General features: G+C 52.3%; 1 protein-coding gene across 1 annotated transcript in view; it reads right to left on the bottom strand.

Moving 5' to 3' along the window:
* LRP1 (LDL receptor related protein 1) overlaps positions 1–18,247 on the bottom strand; it is a 175,457-nt gene extending 157,210 nt beyond the window's left edge. Inside the window, 1 exon segment of the mRNA XM_038378412.2 lies at positions 17,678–18,247. Within this exon segment, the coding sequence (XP_038234340.1) occupies positions 17,678–17,777 (100 nt within the window). The 5' untranslated portion in view covers positions 17,778–18,247.
* Between the last annotated feature and the right edge of the window lie 1,405 nt (positions 18,248–19,652).

The following is a 19,652-nucleotide window of genomic DNA, read 5'->3' as shown; positions in this document are numbered from 1 at the left end:
TTCTCCAAGGCCATTGCCATAACAGCAAAGGCAGCCTGCCTCCCCAAGGGCCATGCAACCATGGGGTGCTGCCAGCTGGAGGGACAACAGGGAGGAGAGAAAGCTTAAGGGGCCCCAATTCCCCTTCCCCAACGAGAACAGGCTTGAGGCCGGAATCACTAGGTGGATTTTTGCCCTGTGTTATACATCACCTAGTATCCGAGCTCTTCTGTCTTTACTGTGGGTATCCCCACGCGCCCTGGGGAGGCAGGGCAGTGCTCTTATCCCCACAGAACAGGTGGGGGACAGTGGCATGGAAGGACTAAAGGACTTGCCCAAGGTCATATAGGAAATCTGTAGCAGAGTGGGGAATTGAACCTGGGTCTCCTGCGTCTTTTGCTGGTGCTCTACCCACTGGACCAGCCTTCCTAATACAGGACAGCAGATTACGTAACGCCCTTATGCCCTTCAAACACCCAGGAATCGATCCAATTTTAAGACCGATTCAAAGAAAACCAGGTTCAGCCAACTAGGAAGGGTCGCAGTGGTTGGAATGGGAAAAGCTCATTAGGAAAAGCTATTGGTTACCCTCCGCCTTCCTGCTCAGCCTGGGACAGGAAACCATTCACACCTGGTGCATCCAGTGGCCGGCACTTGAGGAAGTATTAAAAATTGACCACTTCCTTTTCCAAACAATAACGAAGCCCTGAAACAAAAGGTAGGTGCGGGGACAGGGAGTAATTCACCGCCTTGCCTCTGGCCCGGGCACCTCTCCCAAAGGCGGTGTTTACGTTCCCAGGAGGAAAAGATAAAGAAGCGAGGGAGAGCAGATCCAGCACGGACAAGGACCAGGAAATGTGCAATTCAAGCTAATCTCGTGGCTGGGGCGTGAGTGACATATGCAGGATTATGGGCACTGAGACCAGAGTAGCAAAGAACTGCTGCATTGCAATTAAACACTCGCAGCCGGCCCGCATCAGCAACTGGGGCTGCTCATTCCCCACCCTTCCACAGACACCCGGGGACAAGGCACTTAAGGATTCGCCAGCACCACAAAAACCAATAAATAACCCGGCGGGAGCAAATCGTGGAGCCCTGGGTCTCCAGACTTGGCCCTGCGCGCCGGCGCTAAAAATAGCCCCAGAGAGGCTACCACCTCTTTGCCAGCGTTCGCACCCGAGCGAGAACATCGACACGGTTATATTTAGTGCCGTCGCATGAGCCCGAGTCTGCAGACCCGGACGCCGAGACTTTGTTGCCTCCATTTTTCAGTCTCTTTTGTTTTTTCGGCGCAGGAGCCTTCATCCCATCCCAGCGGGACTTGTGTCGGGGCTCTCTCGTTTCAGTCACAGATTTGCGTGTGGAATCCGGGCATACCCCACACTGTAAACTGACTTCCTGAAAACAGCGAAGAACTCCACGGAGAAGCACATCCGAGTTCCTCGATGCAAACCCAGGAAAGTTAACACACCGGACTACAAAGTAAACGGACACCTATGGATAGAAACAGCATGGGTTTTGCACACCTCGTCGTATCTGTAGCTAGAGTTTAGCCGGATAATCTTAATGGTTGCAAAGTTGGATTGATTTATGTGCAGGGGGCTTACGGTACTCTAATCACATTCCTTATGGGCAGGGGCGACAAACAGATCAATAGGGGTTGGTATGTGAAAATCAGCCAGAAATGTAAAAAGCCCCACCTGTGCACGCCCAGAGTGACCGTAAACCTCTGATTCCCAGAAGACAGGAGGGATCATTTCATAATTGCTCTATTCTGTACACAGCCCACGATCAGAAGACAGGGCACTGGGAAAGACGGACCATGCTCTGACCCAGTGTGGCCGTTCTTGTGTCTACACTGAACGCTAAACCTGGGCTCTGACTCAGGTCTGAGCCCAACCCCCTCTTCTGTCAACTCAGAGGTCAGCAAGCACTCAGGAGTCAGCTCCCTGCTGGGGGATGGGGGGGTGGCCCGAGTCCTGGCGAGACCTGGGTCCAAGTCCTGGCCTTCTGCAGTGCGGACGCAGCTCAAACCACAGACCCGAGCGGGAACATCTGCACAGTGCAGTGTGGACGTGTCGGTGAGAAATTCAATCGCAAAGCCAGGTTTACAGGGCAATGTGGACACCGAGAGCCCAGACAAGACCAGGTTCTGCAGACCCGGGTACAGCATGCAGCCGACACACATACCCTTAGTCTCACGGTGCTTTTGTTCCCCGTCTGTACAGCAGCCATAACAGAACGGCCCTGCCTTACGAGGGGGTGCCAGGAGAAATGAAGTGAAGACTGCGAGGCCCTCAGGTAATGGAAGCCATAAAAGTACCCAAGATCAAGAGATGGTTACCACTATGCACCGTTATTAGGGGTCTGCATTGCAATTCTACCCACAGGCCTTAATCCCTGTGCTGGGTGCGGCACGCCCAGCCTGTCCACGCCCTGACCTGTTTGCAGTCCCAGCGCAGGGCCAATCACGCTGTCGCATGGAAGGAGCACAAGGTCCCAGTGAGAGGATTACTTGGTAGGTGTCTTACAGCAGCACCTAGGAGCCCCAAATCAGGCCCCGCATCGCTGCACAAACACAGAGCGAAGCACAGACCCTGCCCCATGGAGCCTCCAACCTCAGAATCCAACCTCAGAGAAGCATCAGGGCAGCCAAGGTCTGCAGGAGCACATCAGCTTGGATACAGCTTTCCCCTCAATCCCTGCCACCAAACGAGCATCTCCCCAGACACAGCATTTGATGAGTCAGCAACTCAAAATCCACAGCCCAATGGACCGGCTCATGAGCAACGCTCCAATAAATAAAACAGCCCTGCCTACGCAAAGCAAGGGAAGGTTTAAACTTTCATGTAGAACAGCGGTTCTCAACCAGGGGTACACATACCTTGGGGGTGTGCAGAGGTCTTCCAGGGGGTTCATCAACTCATTTAGATCAGGGGGTGGCAAGCAGGGCAACTTCCCAGGGTCCAAAAAGAAAAGGAGGACTTGTGGCACCTTAGAGACTAAAATTTATTTGAGCATAAGCTTTTGTGAGCTACAGCTCACTTCATCGGATGCAACTGTAGCTCACGAAAGCTTATGCTCAAATAAATTTGTTAGTCTCCAAGGTGCCACAAATACTCCTTTTCTTTTTGCCAATACAGACTAACACGGCTGCTACTCCGAAACTTCCCAGGGTTCCACGCCATGGGGGCCCTCGCAAAGCTAATTTACATGCTTCCGGGGTGCAGCAGCCTGGAAAGGTTGAGAAACACTGACGCAGAGGATTATAGATACAACCAGAATTTTTTTTAATATGGTGGTTTAACCTTAAACCGGGCACTTGATGCCTCTTCAGTTTGAGGCCAAGATTTTCGAAAAGGGACCAGAGATCTGAGGTGCCCAAAATTGGGGACTTGAGAGCGGCACCGAGCATTTGCTCTCAGGGAAGCAAACCCTTTGGAAAGGTTTCAAGCTGAGCACCGCAAAAAGAAAAACAAAAAACACAGAGGCCCCCGGAACCAGGAGTCACTTAGGAAAAAATCTTGACCTGGCTTCATATGGATTTACAGTTAATTCAACCTCGTTAGGCGCAGCTAATGGCGCACGAGGAGGGGCTGACAGCTGGGAAACCAAGAGACTAACGAAAGAGGGCTCATTAACAGGTAAAACGCTATGCCTATTCCTGGCACGAAAAAAGCAAAAAAAGACACACTCGACTGTTCGTCAGATACAACGAGCTGCCACTCAAATTGGTTAGTCAACGAGCATCCAGTGCCCGGCCCTCACCCGTCTAACACAACCCCTGTGGACGGAGCTCTCCACTGCGTTGAATAAATAGACTAGATTGAGGGGTTTCAGAGCTCTGGATACATTAAAACAACAATTGGCCTGGCAATCCACTGCAAACAAAACCAGCCCAGAATTCAGCGCTGGCCCTGCCCAGAGCAGCCAAATTGTGTGGTTCACACGGCCCCCAACAGACTGAAGTTACAGCTTTGAATGAAGCAGCAAATTCAAAAGGAAACGAGTTTTCTGAAGCAAAATGGATTATTTTTTATTTCAACTTAATGACGCATTATGCTTAAAAGTGTCACGACCGAACCCCCACCCAACCCCTTTGCTTAGACAGGTGCTGTGCAAACTGGAGAAGGTAAATATCCATTTCAAATTTTCATTGCTCTCCTCAGGTGTTGCTTCAGATAAGTGGCATCTTTTAGTGAGGTCGTTAGTTAATCCAATTAAAGATGCAACTGGAAAGGCAGGTAGGTTCTCCTTTGTTGAGTGCAATTCATGCATGTCCATCCTTTGCACCCGATTTTAAATTTACAAAAACAAACACTTGCCCCACACCCCTCCCCCACGCTCCTTGAGGCCTGGACCATCTTTTGTTCTGCGTTTGCACGGGCGCCTGGCACAATGGGGTCCTGCTCCAAGACTGGGGGCTCCTAGCCTCTAACCCAGCAGAATTCATTTGAATGAAGGACTTCAGGCTGACTACCAGGTAAGCCGGTGTTTCACCTTAAACATGCGAGTAGCAGCACTAGGAAATTGAAGTGTTTGCAGGACTGGAGTCAGGCTGTTCGGTTTCTCTGGCGAAGAGGTACGCTGTAATCTATATTTAGCGTAAGAAACGGCCGGGCGCATGGAAGAAGGAATCCTTATGCAATGGGATAGGACCCAGCAAGCCAGCTCTGGAAACCAACCCGCCTTATTTATTTATTTTTTAAGAGGAGGCAGGGAACAAAAAAAACCAACAAGTTTCAGCTGAATTGTAACATCGAAAGTATTTGCCGCTGCCTGGAGCCAGCTGCCAAGGTACATTAACATAAGTGACTGAAAAGTTAAGTCAACAGCAAAAACGGACCTGTAAATAGCTCGGCATTCATCTTGTACTGGCTTGTGCAAAAAACAAATGGTCGTAAGTTGCAAAGAGATCATCTCAATGCACTTCTTTGGAGGAAATCTACAACACACACAATTCAGCAGATCAATAACCCTCTCCAAGGTTTCGGGATGCCCCATCAACATAGGAGCAGGGCACCGCAAAATCTTTCCAGAAGTTATCCTCACAACTCCCCCATGCAACACGGCTATTATATCCCGTTTTACAGATGGGGAAACTGAGGCATAGAGCGGCTAACTTGAATTGCCACAGGGGGTTTGCGATGGACTGAATCAGATTTGGAGTCCCAGGCTAAACCCTCCTTCGAGCAGGGAGTGTTTTTTCATTTTGTGTCTGTAAAGCACCTACCCACACTGGGCCCTGGTCTGGGACCAGAGCTGCAAAGTGCTCCCAGAATACACCCAATAAATAATGCACCATGCCCAGGATGATGGGGTGCTGGTCCAGAACTGGAGTTCCCCCACACCGCTACTGCAGTACAGGTCACCATGGGGCCAGCCTGCCTCTCAGACACAGCCAGGTAGTCCTAAAGAAAATGCACAGCTGCCAGTTTATTGGGTTGGGGCAGGACTAGAACCCAGATCTCTCCATTCCTCCCCAACCCTCTGCCATGGAGCCAGAGAGATTCTGCACCGGGAGTGGGTCTGACACGAAGGAGGGGACAGAGATGAGCTCACTCAAAGCACGACCATCTTGTCTGTTCCGCTGACAACGTTCTGCACTTCCAGACTGATTCAACTGAGCCCCTGCAGAGCCCGACCCTGCCAGACCCGGAGAGCGTACAGGGAACTATTGTGTGCTGGCAGGGCTGCGTATGTCTGACTGCCCCCTCTTGGAAAGGATCGGAATTGTTCAACTGTGTGTCACGGGCCCTATGCTGCTCACGGGGATTCTCCATTTCAGGACAATAGGGATCCAGATTCCACAGCCATCTCCACAGGGGGCTCCAAATAAGCCCAGCATTCAGAATAGTGGGCTGCGAAGTGCCAGAGGACCATGGCTTGTTATGCTACTTGGCCCATTTGTAAAGTCCTCCAGAAGGTGAAATCAATAGCGAGCATCCCAGTGTTGCTGTACGGCCTCATTCTTCCTACATACAGTCCAAGGCAAACCTGAGAATGGTTCCCAGAGGTCCCAAATCCACATCCCCCTCCCTGTTCTATCCACTCAGACAAAGCTTCCTCCAACACTTATTATTAAACAGAACACTCAGCAGGATGCAAAACAGATCTATGTATTTCTACGTCTCCTGTCCCCTATAGTGTTGGGCAAACCACTGCCACGCTTTGTGCCTCAGTTTCCCCTCCATGTGGGGCAAGGACTGTCTCTCACTCTGTGCCCGTGCAGCACCCAGCAGGACAGATCCCCACTCTCAACAGAGGCCACTGCAATGTACCTTAATAATAATAATACTAAAAAGAAAGACAGCCCTTGCCTGAAGACCTGGGGAGATAAGCCAGAGGACAGCCTTGCCCTGCAGTGCAGCATGCAAGGCTGGCTCATGCATGTCTCCGACACAGTCCGCACTCCAGACTTTGCACGGCAAGCTAACTTCCAGGGCACGATGAACGAAACAGGAAGGGATCCCTTTGGTGCTGGGAGCTCCAGGCCCAGGGAAAGGAGGGGAGCACACACAGACATGAGCCACTGGTGGGGTCTCGGCTGGCCAATCAAGGCACTGCACCCTGCCTCAGGCACACAGAGATCTAAGATCTTCCATCCTCTGTGGCAAGCAAAGCAGCCTGATGCATGCTCTTGTCAGCAGACAACATCTGGGTGAGCATCTGGGGAGGAGCAGGTTCGTGCACCAAGCTGCGGAGACTCCTGGTTAACAGGGCGAGTTGGGAAGCCACTGGGAATCTCTAAAAGCCGATTTTCTCTCCAGCCTGCTTCAGTCTCCGGAAAATTTCGCTTCAGACTCAAAATGCCAGCTCCTCAGATGGAGTAAACCCAAGCCAGATGGGGGAGCTGCCCCACTTTCCACCAGCCCAGGATTGGGCCCCCCTGATTTTCCAAATATGGGAAATCCAAACACAATGCCCATACAGGCACGAAAAGAAAAAACAGCACCAAGCGCCCATCGTGGCAGCAGGCAACAGGATTCCCCCCCACTGAGGCAGAGCCCCCTGGCCCCAGAAAGGCCAGTGGCAGAAACAATCCAGCGCCACCCATTCCCAATGCCATTGCACCTGCAAGGCGGGCACAGAGGCAACCCGGCTGCATGGATAAATGAGCAGCCTAGGGAAGACACGTAGGGGGTGCGAGAGACCGACCTCGTGCCAATGAGCAGCTGCTAACTTCACTGGAAGCTCAGCCCTGGGCGGGGCAGCGTGATTCAACTTGCCCCGTCCCCTAACACACGGCTCAAGGCCAGCCCAAAGGTGCAAGGGAGTAGCGGACGCATCCCAGTATAACTGCTCCATGGCAAGCCAGCCTCGCATTCCTGCCAGGGCAGGGCTGCGTTTTCACACAGCCTGTAACACATCCTGCCCACAGCTCTGGCTGCCTGCGGTTCTTCCTCCTCCCATGTTGGTGAAAATTCAGCCCTCGTGCAACCAGTGGTGAAAGCCTAGTGCACAAGAAGTGAATTGCAGCCCGCAGCTTAAACCTTTTGCCAGTCAGAGCATCCATTCAAGAGATAGTGAGCTGTAGCTCAAGAAAGCTTTTGCTCAAATAAATTTGTTAGTCTCCAAGGTGCCACAAGTATTCCTTCTCTTTTTGCGAATACAGACTAACACAGCTGCTACTCTGAAATCTGACATCCGTCTATAGGGTCGGGGGAGATTCTTGTAGAGGCAGAGATGAGGAAGGATGCTCCGTGGCTAGGGCATGGCAGATCTTGGTTTCACGCCCGGCTGTAACCCAAGCTCCTTGCACGATCCTGAGCCTCTGCTCTCTGCCATGGGGACAGCAGCGCTGCCCTGCCTCCCCGCGGGTTCTGGGGATAAATACACTGCAGAGTGGATGCTGCTCAGAGATGCCTGGTAACGGGGACCAGACGGGCCCCACAGAGCCGTGGTTTTCAACCAGGCGTCCACAGACTAGGTCTAAGGATTTCCAAAGGGCTCCGCATCACCACGCACAAATATTTAGGGGTCTGCAAATGAAAAAAAAAGGTTAAAAAACCACTGCTAGAGATAGATCCCACCCAACCCCGTTTTGGGCTCTGGCAAATATTCCCTCGAGGCCATTCGAGACAAGAGAGGGAGACCCAGTAGGATTATTGTCAACTAGCTTTTTCCATCAGTAGATCTCCCAGTGCTTTACAGAGCAAGTCAGGAGCGTTATTCCCCATTTCACAGACGGGAAAACCGAGAGACAGAGCGGGGACACAACTTGCCCCAGGTCACCTAGCAGGCCAGAGCCACAAATAGAACCCAGCTTTTCTGAGCTCTGTCCCAGTGGTTGTTCCACTATGCACCACTGCCAGAGTCCATCTGTCAGCAAAAGCAAGTTACACCCCTTTCCAGACCCTCCCCACTACACAGCCAGCATCTGCATCAGTAACAGCGTGCACAGGACAATGGTCAATTCAATTATCCACCGGTCAGAGGAAAAACCAGTGCCTGCAAAGGTTACTTCATTGATCCTTTGTTCCACTGGCATCTTCGAATTGTAATCGCTTTCACAATGATAACAGAGGGGTGCCCTTAATTCAACAGAACTTTGCATCCTTCTGCTCTCTCCCTCCATCCTCTTCCTGACCGGCTAAATACAGAGCTCCCCCCAGACTCCAGGATCAACTCGAAACAGGAAATACTAAAATAAACAGGATGTCATTCGAATCGGCGAACAAGTGGCAGCGGGTTTATGCTGTGACCGACTGGAACGAGAGCAAGTGGAGAGACGGCACACTGCACGGGAGAAAGGGGATTCTTTGGGGATCGGTTTATCACCGGAGAACCACCGAAAGCAGAGAGAGGAGTTCTCATAGGTCAGCTAGCCTCATCTGCCTGCCACTGCAGGACGGTTCCCTTCTGCATTTTGTCCAGCCTGGTTTGAAACATCCCCAAGCGATGAGGATTCCCTCCAGAGACAATCCCGCAGGCTCCGAGAGATCAAAATTCTGCCTACATTCATCCTGGTTCCCCAGTAACCCTTTGCACCAGGTTAACAACACTTAACACGCCTCATCATTAAAGCCCTTGGTAAAAAATCACCCTCATCGCACCAGGAAGCGAGGGGCATTAACCCACGTTCACAAGTGAATAAAGAGAGGCATAGAAAAGATGCAACTCTGCAGCAAAGTAAATCAGTGTAGTAGGCGGCGAGGAGAACCCAGGAGTCCAGGATCCTAGTCCCAAGTGCAAATTTCTCGACTTTCTTAGTCCACGACCACCATGAGGCCAACGAGATCAGGGCTGGACACGATACAAACAGGGCCGTTCCCTGCCCCTGTGGCTAATGAAAGTGCCACACAATTAAGAGGGGAAGTGGCTGACTTGGGGGGCGGGAGGGGAAAGAGATGTGAAACTGACTACATCAGAAGCACTGCATGCTGCAAAAAGTAAACGCTCTGGAAAATAACCCCTCATCTCTGTCTTGCCTAGCGATCGCAGGTGCTACACTCAACAGCAAGTTCATTCTCGGCACAATTATTATGTTGACCGGGTGCCTTTAAAATTTTTACTTCTAATATCGATTATTTCTATTATAATAGCGCCTAGACCCCTACCAAGGCCAGGGGGAGAGGGGGAAAGGCTGCTGGACACACAGACAGCAAAAGATAGTCCCCTGCCCTGAAGCGCTTACAGGCTAAACAGACAAGACAGAGGTACAGCAGGAGGGGAAACTGAGGCACAGAGCAGGCAAAGTCACCTAGGGAACCTGTGGCAGAGGTAGCACTTGAACCTAGCTCCAAGTCCTACCCCACTTAAATCACGAAGATGCCCTTCCCCCGGGAACACTGCAGAATATTACAACAGACGATTCACAGCTCTGGTTTGCTCACGACTCTTATCACCCCCCTCCTCTTTCCAAAGAGATCACAGATTCACACTTCTCTCGCCTGTAACCCCGTCACAGGCCTTGTGTTAACTCGTGAACCACAATTCTCTCGCACTCTATATTCTACCATCAGAAGGCGGCGAGGGCAGGTCCACAGCACATGGGAGCTTTGCGGATTCACTCTCCTTTTAAAATAAAAGGGGGTCGGGACAATATTTCTTTTTTTCACAGCCCAAAGTTGCAAACTGCATCAGGAGCCCGGACGGAGGGCATTTAAAGAGAGGATCAGCATTCAGGGGATTTCGCAACTCTTCCCCACGAGGCAGGATTTTCGCTCTTGCACAAGGTCCTAGCCTCTGCGGCCCCTAGAAAGCTGCGATCTCATGAAAGGTTTGGCAATGAGATGTCCCAGGACTTTCATCTTCTCTTGCACAATTCATTCTGTAGCTCGGCTACCAGGAGCCAGCGGCGAAAGCAGCTGCTGCTACCTGGAACATCCCAGTTCTGAGGAAAGGTGGATTCCCAGCTAGCACCCACAACTGGAACCACGTGTTCAGCTCCCGCACCCCCGAGACACGTAAATAAGTCCCAGATTTTCAGAACGCTCCATGTGGATACTTCTAGCCAGGTTCACACGACAGGCCTTGGGAATGCCACTCACGGCAAAATCCAGACCCTCATCTCTCCAGGGTCCTTCTCAGCTGTGCCATGGGAGAGAAAGGAAGGGCTGTCTGTAGTACAAGGCGTCCATGGCAGGGACCGTCTCTTGCTCCCGTCTGTTCAGTGCCTGGCGCAACGGGGCCGTGATCTCAGCCAGCATTTGCAAGTGCTACCGTTTTCTCGGCCCAGCCTGCCTTGCACCCAAATCCAGAAGCTATTTTGTTCCCCCAGAATTATCAGTCGTCTTATCCTGCTTTAATTAATCCGCTCTGGACTGTTCCAGGAGGAGCGACCCCGCTTTAAGGCTTATGTGGACGCAGCCCTATTTCGAACTACCTGTCTTGCTCCAGGCCGTGCTCTTAGCACTATCACACGATGCACCGCTGCATACTTGGATGGGCCAGGCTGGTTACATCCGTTCGGCTCCTCCCGGCCTCCACAGCTTGCCTCTCACGTGGGATTTCTTGGTTCAAAGGTTTGGCCTAGCCCGGCAGCGAGCTCCAGCAACGTCCCCCCTGCCCCACTCAAAGCCCAGCTGATTCTGCTCTCCCGCCATCCACGTTCCATGAGAGAACCTGGGGCACGGCTCGCCGAGCCCATCCCGGCCCTGAGAGGACAGGAGGGCTCAGGGGGTAGAGCAGGAAGGGGCTGGGGAACAGGACGCCTGGGTTCTATTCCCAGCGTGATGAAGGACAAGTCAGGACTTCTGGGTTCTAGCCACATGCCGATTTCTTTTATAGCACTTTCATCAGTAGATCACAATGCACGGTTATCAAAACATTGTCCCCCCTTCCAGCGGACGGGGACAGAACTGAGCCAATCGCTCAAGGTCACACGGGCACTTGATAAGTGGAACAGGGAACTGAACCTGGGTCACCCACTTCCTAAGCCAAGGAGCTAACCACTGGGCCATCCTTACCCTCCAGCTCCGTCCCCAAAGCCAGATCCTACGCCACTCGGCCACAGGTTCCCTCTTAGCCCGACGAAAAGCCCGAGGACCTCAGCGGATGTTGAAACAAAGACAGGTAAACGCTTCCCTCTTGATCCCTCCACAGCAAGAGATGGGCTGCCCAGCGGGCGCGGGAGGGTGAAGGGCGGCACGGCAGAGGCTCAGCGCCAGGGCAGGGATGGAGTTTTCCTCAACATGCTCGGCTCCGGGAAACCAGGACTCGACCATTTCATTTGCAAAAGCTGTCACTCCAGAGGAACGAGCCCTTTGAAACCAGCCTTCCCGGCGCTGTCACATGTATTTCGCTAGCACCAACTGAGATCAGAACCCCATCCCGCCAGGTGCTACAAAGACACAGAGTAAGGGGCAACCCCACACCCAAAGAGCTCAAGGGCTGGGGGGGGAAACTGAGGCACAAAAGGGTAAGGAAGTTGCCCGAGATCACACAGCAGGGAAGCGGTAGAGCTGGGAACTGAACCGACACCAGCACGCCCCATGTAGGCACAACACTCCTGCAGGATAATGGTGGGTGACCTCTCTCTGCTAAACCAAGATATTCTCCTCCTGAACGCTCCTGCTGCTGGCTGACAAATGCATCTAAACACCCAGCCATCAGCTGCAACCAGGTGAAAATGCCAAAGGAAGCAGCACCAGCCAGGACCAGCCACAGAACAGCTCTAGCTGGCTGAAAAGAGGAAGCCAGTTAAGATTATAGAACTGCGTCGATTGCCCTCTGCAAAGGAGGTTCCAGGTGCCAAGGGATTTGATGCACAAGGAAACAGACTGAGCTGGTTTTGTTTTTCATCACTCTTAGGAAAGAGCAGCCAGGACAGGAGTTTCCTTTTGCTTCCTAGTTCGTGAACTCCGCAGAGTCCTGAAAAGGCATAAAAAGAGGGAAGAGAAAGAGCCAGGAATGGAAAGGGGGGGGGGGGGAAGGTGGCAAGAAAAAACAGGAAGTGAAATAGGGCGGGAGAGAGGAAAGAAACACATGTTATTAGCCTGGAAACTTCCTTCCCACTAATCTCTGCCCTAAAGAAAAATCTAGAAAAAAATCAAAATAAAAAAAACCCTTCCTGAAAGCAGAGTTTTCACCCCCAAAAGTGCCAGAAGCTCCACTCATTCACTAGGGACTTCGCTACTGCTACTGATCTTACAAGGAAGGGGCCCAGATACAACGGTGACGGGTGGCAGGACAAAACCCCAACGGAAACAGACTTGCAAAGGCTGATGCTTGGCCCTTCCGTCGGAGCACAAACAATGATGGAGCTACATGCACATGCCACGGTAGGCACATGCATAAAAACCTTTGCAGGGTCAGGGTCTGATTGCAAACTCCGTGGAACAGGGACTGCCTCTCTTACATGCATATGGGGCTAGTACAAGGGGGCCCTGATCCCAGCCTCAAAGCCACCTGGAGAGGGGAGGAGAAACGAGAGAGGACGGAGGAGGAATGGAAAGAAGGAGCCAATGGAATTTCCTCCTACAGAAGATGACTTGAGACCCCAGAGTTTGGTGGGGAGCAGCTCGCGTCCACATTCCATTGGGGTACTTGATGTGAAGACGCCCTGTGCTGCCAACTTGCATGGAACAGGAGGGAGAACTGCCTTTGAAAACAGGTCCCTCCCGGTCAATCCCCCTGGAAATGCCTCTGTCCCCATTAGCACACCTCCAACCTGCCCGAAAATCCAAGGGGGCACGGGGTGGCGTATTGCATCCGCAGGCAACTGTAACACCTGCTGGAGAACACGGCTCCGCGGTGCCAAACACCCCCCCACCCCCACCCCAAGCACTTGTGAGTCAGAGTCCATGGGAAATCAGTGGCTTGGAATAAACAGAATGCATCTGAACCCCACCCAGGGGTTAACGACACAACAAGTACAGGGGGGGTGACTTATTAAGCCACCGGCCAGTCTGCTGGGGCCAGAAGCTAGCTGGGTTTGTGCTTTTAGCTGCCAGGGGCAAATCCTCCAGCTATGCAGGAGGAGATATTCTGGGCACTTCAACTGAGTCCTGTCCTGCCCCCTGGTTTTCAGAGAGTGCCAGGAACCTGCCCCCTGGGAAATCGGACCCCATTCAGGAGCCTCAAGCTGGGGTTGGCCCCAGAATTGCAGCATCCCAAAACCACTCGTCACTTTGGAAAAAAAATCTAGACCTTAATCTCCTTATACCTCAGTTCCTGCTCTGTGAACAGGGTTTAGAATTCCTTCCTTTCTCCCCCAGTTCAGACTGCCAGCGCTTCAGGACAGAGACCCCCTCACTGCGCTCGGTGCTGAATGGGCACAACAGAGCCTCGCCTTAGCTGGGTCCCCTAAGCGCTACCGTAACCCACAGAATAGCTCTGAACTCTCCGCCCCACAACTGTTCCAGATCCTGGTGCTTTACCTCCGCTGAACCTGGGGTGGCTCTCAGAGCATCAATTATGGCCTGGCATGCAAAAACACGTCCTGGTAAATACACCATCCCAGTGGAACATGCACGCACCACCCAGGGCTTGCCTACACTGGCAATTTACAGTGCTGCAACGTTCTCGCTCGGGGTGTGAAAAAACACCCCCCCCGAGCGCAGCACATTTCAGAGCCGTAGATAGACAGTGCCCCAGTGCTGGGAACCGCGCCCCTCGTGGAGGTGGCTTTTTAGAGGGCTCGGAGAGCGTAGATTAGCCCCTGGATGGAACTGATGAGATGCACCAGACCACCAAAGCATCAGGAGCAGCGACACCAGCCATTTTTGACCACAGCTATTTCCGATCTCTATCAAACCGTTCCACAAAGGGCCAAGATTTCAGCAAAATCTTGCTCCTAGGCAAAACCAAGTCGGGCTTCTCAGGACAGGGGGGAGGGAAGGACTCCAACAACAGGCACAGACTAGAGGATCGAAAAAGCCATTCCCTCAGTACATCAACTGGACTTTGCATTGAGCCCATTCGCTCCTTTTGGCGCAAAGCCCCACACTGAAGTTCAGGGCAGTTCTGCACAGCTCAGGATCCCTGGGGCTGGCTCATCCTTTCACAGGCGAGACGTGGTTAGGTGAGGCCAGAGCGCTCCCCAAAGCGACCCACACTACGTGCAGCCCTCGGATTACAGAGGTAGCAGTGTGACTACAGGGGAAACAGTGACCTGGGACTCTGGAGAGCCGGGTCTGGCTCTCCTTCCAGTGTACGCCCCTTCACCTCACCTTGCCTCAGTTTCCCCACCCGTAAAATGGGGATAAGGATATTGACCTCTTTTCTAAGGTACTTTGAGATTTATGGGAGAAAAGCAGCAGGTAAGAGCTAGTTAGTAGAAGGGCCACAATTCTTTCTCCTCTTCATATTCCCTTTGCCCACACCCCACCAGCTGCACACCCCCTCCTCTGCCGTACTGAGGCGTGGCCTTTGGTTGCAAGCTCAAGCACCCAAGGCCAAATCCTTATCAGTGCAGGATGCCTAATAAACCCCCAGTTTCATGCAACGTTCATGGCAGCAGTAACTAGTGGCTTGGCTCCCCAGAGAAACGGACACATGGCTCTCACTCATCCCCTGTAGCTATGTCGGTCAGTTTCAGTCACGCTGAGAGAGGATCCTTGCATTGAAAACACAGCCAGCCCCAGTATTCATTGAGGGCCCTATTCTGTGCTCGTTCCCACCCAGCACAATCCCGTTAACTTCACTGGGCCTGCCGAGTGGAAAACACTGGATTTGGAGCTCTGGCATTTATTTTCCCACCATCCAGTCAGGCTGAATTCTAATCATTCAGAAGATAGATTTGGGGTTCGCAGTCAGGGAACTGCAGGTTTGATCCCCAGCTTTGTTACTAACCCCCTGGGCAAGCCACTGCCTCTCCTCGTGCCTGAGTGCCCTCCTATAAAGTATGCGGCGATAAATCTTCCTTTGTCTATGTGTAAAACAATTATAAAATTGCCCCATTCCCTGGGGGAGCAGAAAGCAGAAAAACACAACACCTCAACCCTCAAAACAGCTCTCGGTCTTTCCTTTCCACAATGGCAACGGCCACTATTATTTTGGGAGAGGGCTGCACCAGAAGAAAATTGCAAAGTTAGCAGAGAAGTGCGTTTTTCAAGCAAAAAAAAAAGAAAAAGGCAAAATTAAATCAAATGCATTAAAGTCAGTGGCTCTGGGCAGCTTCTCTCTGCTGTTAGCTCTGCGTTTGGCCAATTCTACCACCCCTTCCAAGTTCAGCAAGTGCCAAGGGCCACTTGCTAACATACCCAGCATGCAGATGGGATACAGCAAAAAAATGAGACATGCCCTGCTTAAAACAAAACAAGTCAGTTGTCTAGACGAGAAGGTAAGGATGGACGATCCGCTCAGGAAATACTTTCTCTCCCCAGGATCCTTACCCTGTCCTTGCCAGGACAATCACAGGCCACAAAATGGAATTTTTGACACTTCAGAATCTGAGCCTGCAAGACCTGAAGTCATGACTCATGCAATATGGAAGGAAACAATCCATTTTATGGAACAAACTGACAGGTTTGGCTTATTTACTCCTACCGGCCATGCTTATTTGCAAGCCTCCTACTTTTGAACTTTGATTCCAGGCAAAAAATATTAGTATTTTAAAAGAAAAAAGGTGGGAAAAAAATTATTTCCTGGCAGTGATTTCCCAGGAGACAAGACTCGGGGGGGGGGGGGGGGGAGACACATTTCCCTGGAAATCTCAGATTTTTTCTTCTGCCACTCAAGCTAAATATGACAGGCGCACGCTTCCTCAATTCTACACTTCGCCATGCCCAACTTCCATGTCAGCCGAGCAAAGAAACCGACCCCTTCGCCCTGCTAGGGCCACGGCTGGTTTTTTCACAGGGTTCTTATATTGTCCCCCCTCTTGCCAAGAAAGTCCTGCTTTTTTCAGAGACCATCACCATTAACCTCTACCTTGCTGCCTCTGGTATATGCCATGTCACGCTTCAGCAGTGCACTGCAGTCTCTGTCGCTTGGAGGAGGGGAGGAAAAACATAGCATTGATTTTGCAGATGCCGTTTGGAATGTAGATTCCTGCACTATCTAGTTGCTCTCTGATGATCCACACTGAGATCCATCAGATTTAGCCCAGAGCAACAGAGCTTTGAAATGCAGCTTTAGGAGAACCAATTAAATATTGATATCTGACCCCCCCCCTTTTTTTTAATTGCATCTACTTGTGGATTCTACCCTTTATCCTCACCTCCCTAGAGCAGCTGCTCAGAGCCAAAAGGAATGAGTTACATTTTCCACCACCTGCAAAGAAACCAGACTTGGGATAGAACCAGAAGGCCAATGATGCAGATATCATTGGATCAAGCGAGACTGCAATCCAGAAGAGATCAGACACACAAGAGCTCACTGAAGTCAGTCCGCACCGCCGCCTGGATTTATAGAAACCAGAAAGGAAACAGCCAAAGCAGTTGTGTTGGAAATACACAGCAACCATTTCTATGAAAGAACAGCGCAAGCCACAGATCACCAAGGATCCAAATACCAGCGCAACCAGGAGTTTTTCCAACACATCCCTTTGCCCTCCATATTTTTTGTAAAAAGCAGCTACAGCCGTTTTGAAGCATCGTCATGTTTTCTCCGGGCATAAGTTGTTGCAGGAGTGCATTTTTTTTCTAATTGAAGAGAAAGTCCCTACAAAACACAGAGAGAGGGGAGTAGCATTTGCAAAGCAAGATGTCCACTCAAGGGGTTATCCTCCGGATTGACCGTTCTGAAGAGACTGACATATGCCATGGAGTCCTGGCAGGAGTTTACGCTGAGTTCAGAATTTAAAAAAAAAAAAAAAAAAAAAAAAGTCAACCCATAAACAAGTTGAAGGTACAGAATCCCACAGGCAGTAAAAGCAATAGACGGGGGGGGGGGCCTCAATATTGTTATGCCAGATGAAAATCGCAGACAGTCTGCAGAATGCACACACGCAAGACCCCTCTTTCTCCCCCACCCGCAAGGGGGGATCCAGAAATGGACCAGAAGTGTAGGGCTTTGTTTCAAAGGTGGGGGGGGGGAAATCATGCAAACTGCAAAACAATATAGCAAAATCCCCAAACCCAACCACACCCCCTTCAGCTTCAGCCTCTGCCACAAGAAACACCCCCAAAGAAATGCAGGGCACCAGAGAGGTGTTGAGTGGGGAGAGCCGGTGGCAAGCGGGGCCATAGCTCAGACTAGTCCAAACGGATTCCCCTGGACGCTCCAAACATCCCTAGGATGGAAGAAAGGCAGAAGCATGAAAGAGATGGGGGGGGGTAAAGAGTGCAAAGAGGGAGAGACTTCAACTCACCGTCAAGGGCAGAGATGGGCCCGATCCCGGCCAGCGTGTGCAAAAATCCCAACGAGATCAGCAGGGTCGCCGCCAGCACCTCTGCCCCGGGGGCCAGCATGGCTGGGCGAGCCTGGGAGAGCCGGGCTCTCGCTAGACACGGCCGGGCAGGCTCGCAGCCGCTTCACCTCCTCTCCTGCGCTCCGTCTCCCCTTCCTCCACGGGGGGGGAGTGCTCAGCCCTTCCACCACCATCCAACACAAATAGGGGAAGGAGGAAAGAGCCCCCCCCTCCTCCGCCTCCGCCTCCTCTCCCAGCCCAGAAGGGGAGAGCGGCCAGCAGCAGCAGCAAGGCTGGGGAAAGGACAGAGCGGGGTGGGGGGGTCTCAGCCCTGCTTTGCAAAGAGAGGGGTTTGCGTTTGCAGCAGCAGCCCCCCCCCCGTGCAAGGAGCTAAGCGCGAGCCAGGGCACAGGCAGCGACCCCCCGCGGCTTCTGGCGGGGGTGGGGGGCACGGGGGGGTCCCCTCCGGTTCCAGAGAGAGGCAGCGGCTCCGGCTCCGGCCCCTCCCGGGTGGCGGGTGCAGCGATGGGGGAGACGCTGCTGTTACCGCTGCTGCCGCCTGATGGAGCTCGCGCCGCCTCTGCCCGCCTGACGTCATGGGCTCCCAGGGTGGGGGGGGCTACGCGGCACCCGGCTACCGCGCATGCGCCTCCCGTTGCCCCCCGGCTCCCTGCGGGAAAGGGGGGGCGCGCTTTTGCAAAGCCCTGCCTCCAGCCTGGGCCTAGGGGGGAGGGGCGCGGGCCGAGCTGAGCCGCCTGCCTGCGGGGGGTGGGATGCAGGTGCATGCAAACCAGCCCCCCCCCCATTGCATGCACCGGGAGGAGCCATTCCCCTGCAGCTCCACCCCCCCATCCATTGCAATAGCCTCGGTGCCTTGCAAGAGAAGGTGCACCTGCATGCAAACCAGCGTTGCAAGAGCAGCCCCCCCCCCAAAAAAAGCAGGGGGGACACCAGCCACCCAGCCCCTCATTGTAATCGCCCCCTTCCGTTGCCAGAGAGACTGGGGAGACTCCTCAGAGGCAGTCCACTGCCAGGGAGCGATGCACCGTAATAGTCTGCAAGCGCATTCAAAACAGGGAAGCGCCTGTGCCCGAATCCAGAACGCACTCACTGCCAGAGCAGCTTCCCCCACTGCAAAAGCAGGGTGCAGGCCGTGGTTAAATTTGTGCCAGAGCTTCCAGAGCCTGAGCCCCTGGCACCTCTAGGCTTGGCAGTTCATAGCCCTGGCACATCTCAGCTTGCCACATCAGTAATGCAAGTATAAAAAATGCCTTGAGCCCTAGAACTTAATTGCTTGACCCCCAGTACCCCTCTCATTACAAATTGAGCACTGGATGCATATGCCTGAGAGTCACCCATCCCCTCATTGCAATAGCAGCCTTCCATTGCAAGAGAAGGAAGCACTTGCATGCAAACCAGTTGCCCCTTACTGCAATAGGCCTCCCGCTCTGCAAGCAGATCTATGCATAGCAGCAACCCCGTCATTGGACTCGTATCCTTCCATTTCAAGAAGGAGATGCCCCTGTGCATGCTAGTCAGCTTCCCCACACATTGCAAGAAGGAGAGACACATGCATGCAAACCAGTTCTTGACCATTACAATAATATGCACACCCTAGCAAGCGGGAGATGCTTGTATTTGCAAAGCGCACACACACAGAGCTGCATGAGATATGCATTGATAGAGGTATATAAAATCATGAGTGGTGTGGAGAAAGTGGATAAGGAAAAGTTATTTACTTGTTCCCATAATATAAGAACTAGAGGCCACCAAATGAAATGAATGGGCAGCAGGTTTAAAACAAATAAAAGGAAGTTCTTCTTCACTCAGCGCACAGTCAACCTGTGGAACTCCTTGCCTGAGGAGGTGTGAAGGCTAGGATTATAACAGAGTTTAAAAGAGAACTAGATAAATTCATGGAGGTTAAGTCCATTAA

Source organism: Dermochelys coriacea, chromosome 20 (assembly GCF_009764565.3).
Source record: "Dermochelys coriacea isolate rDerCor1 chromosome 20, rDerCor1.pri.v4, whole genome shotgun sequence".
Classification (NCBI taxonomy): domain Eukaryota; kingdom Metazoa; phylum Chordata; order Testudines; family Dermochelyidae; genus Dermochelys; species Dermochelys coriacea.
The sequence above is the reverse complement of the archived record's forward strand: the minus strand, read 5'-3'. Positions and strand labels throughout refer to the sequence as shown.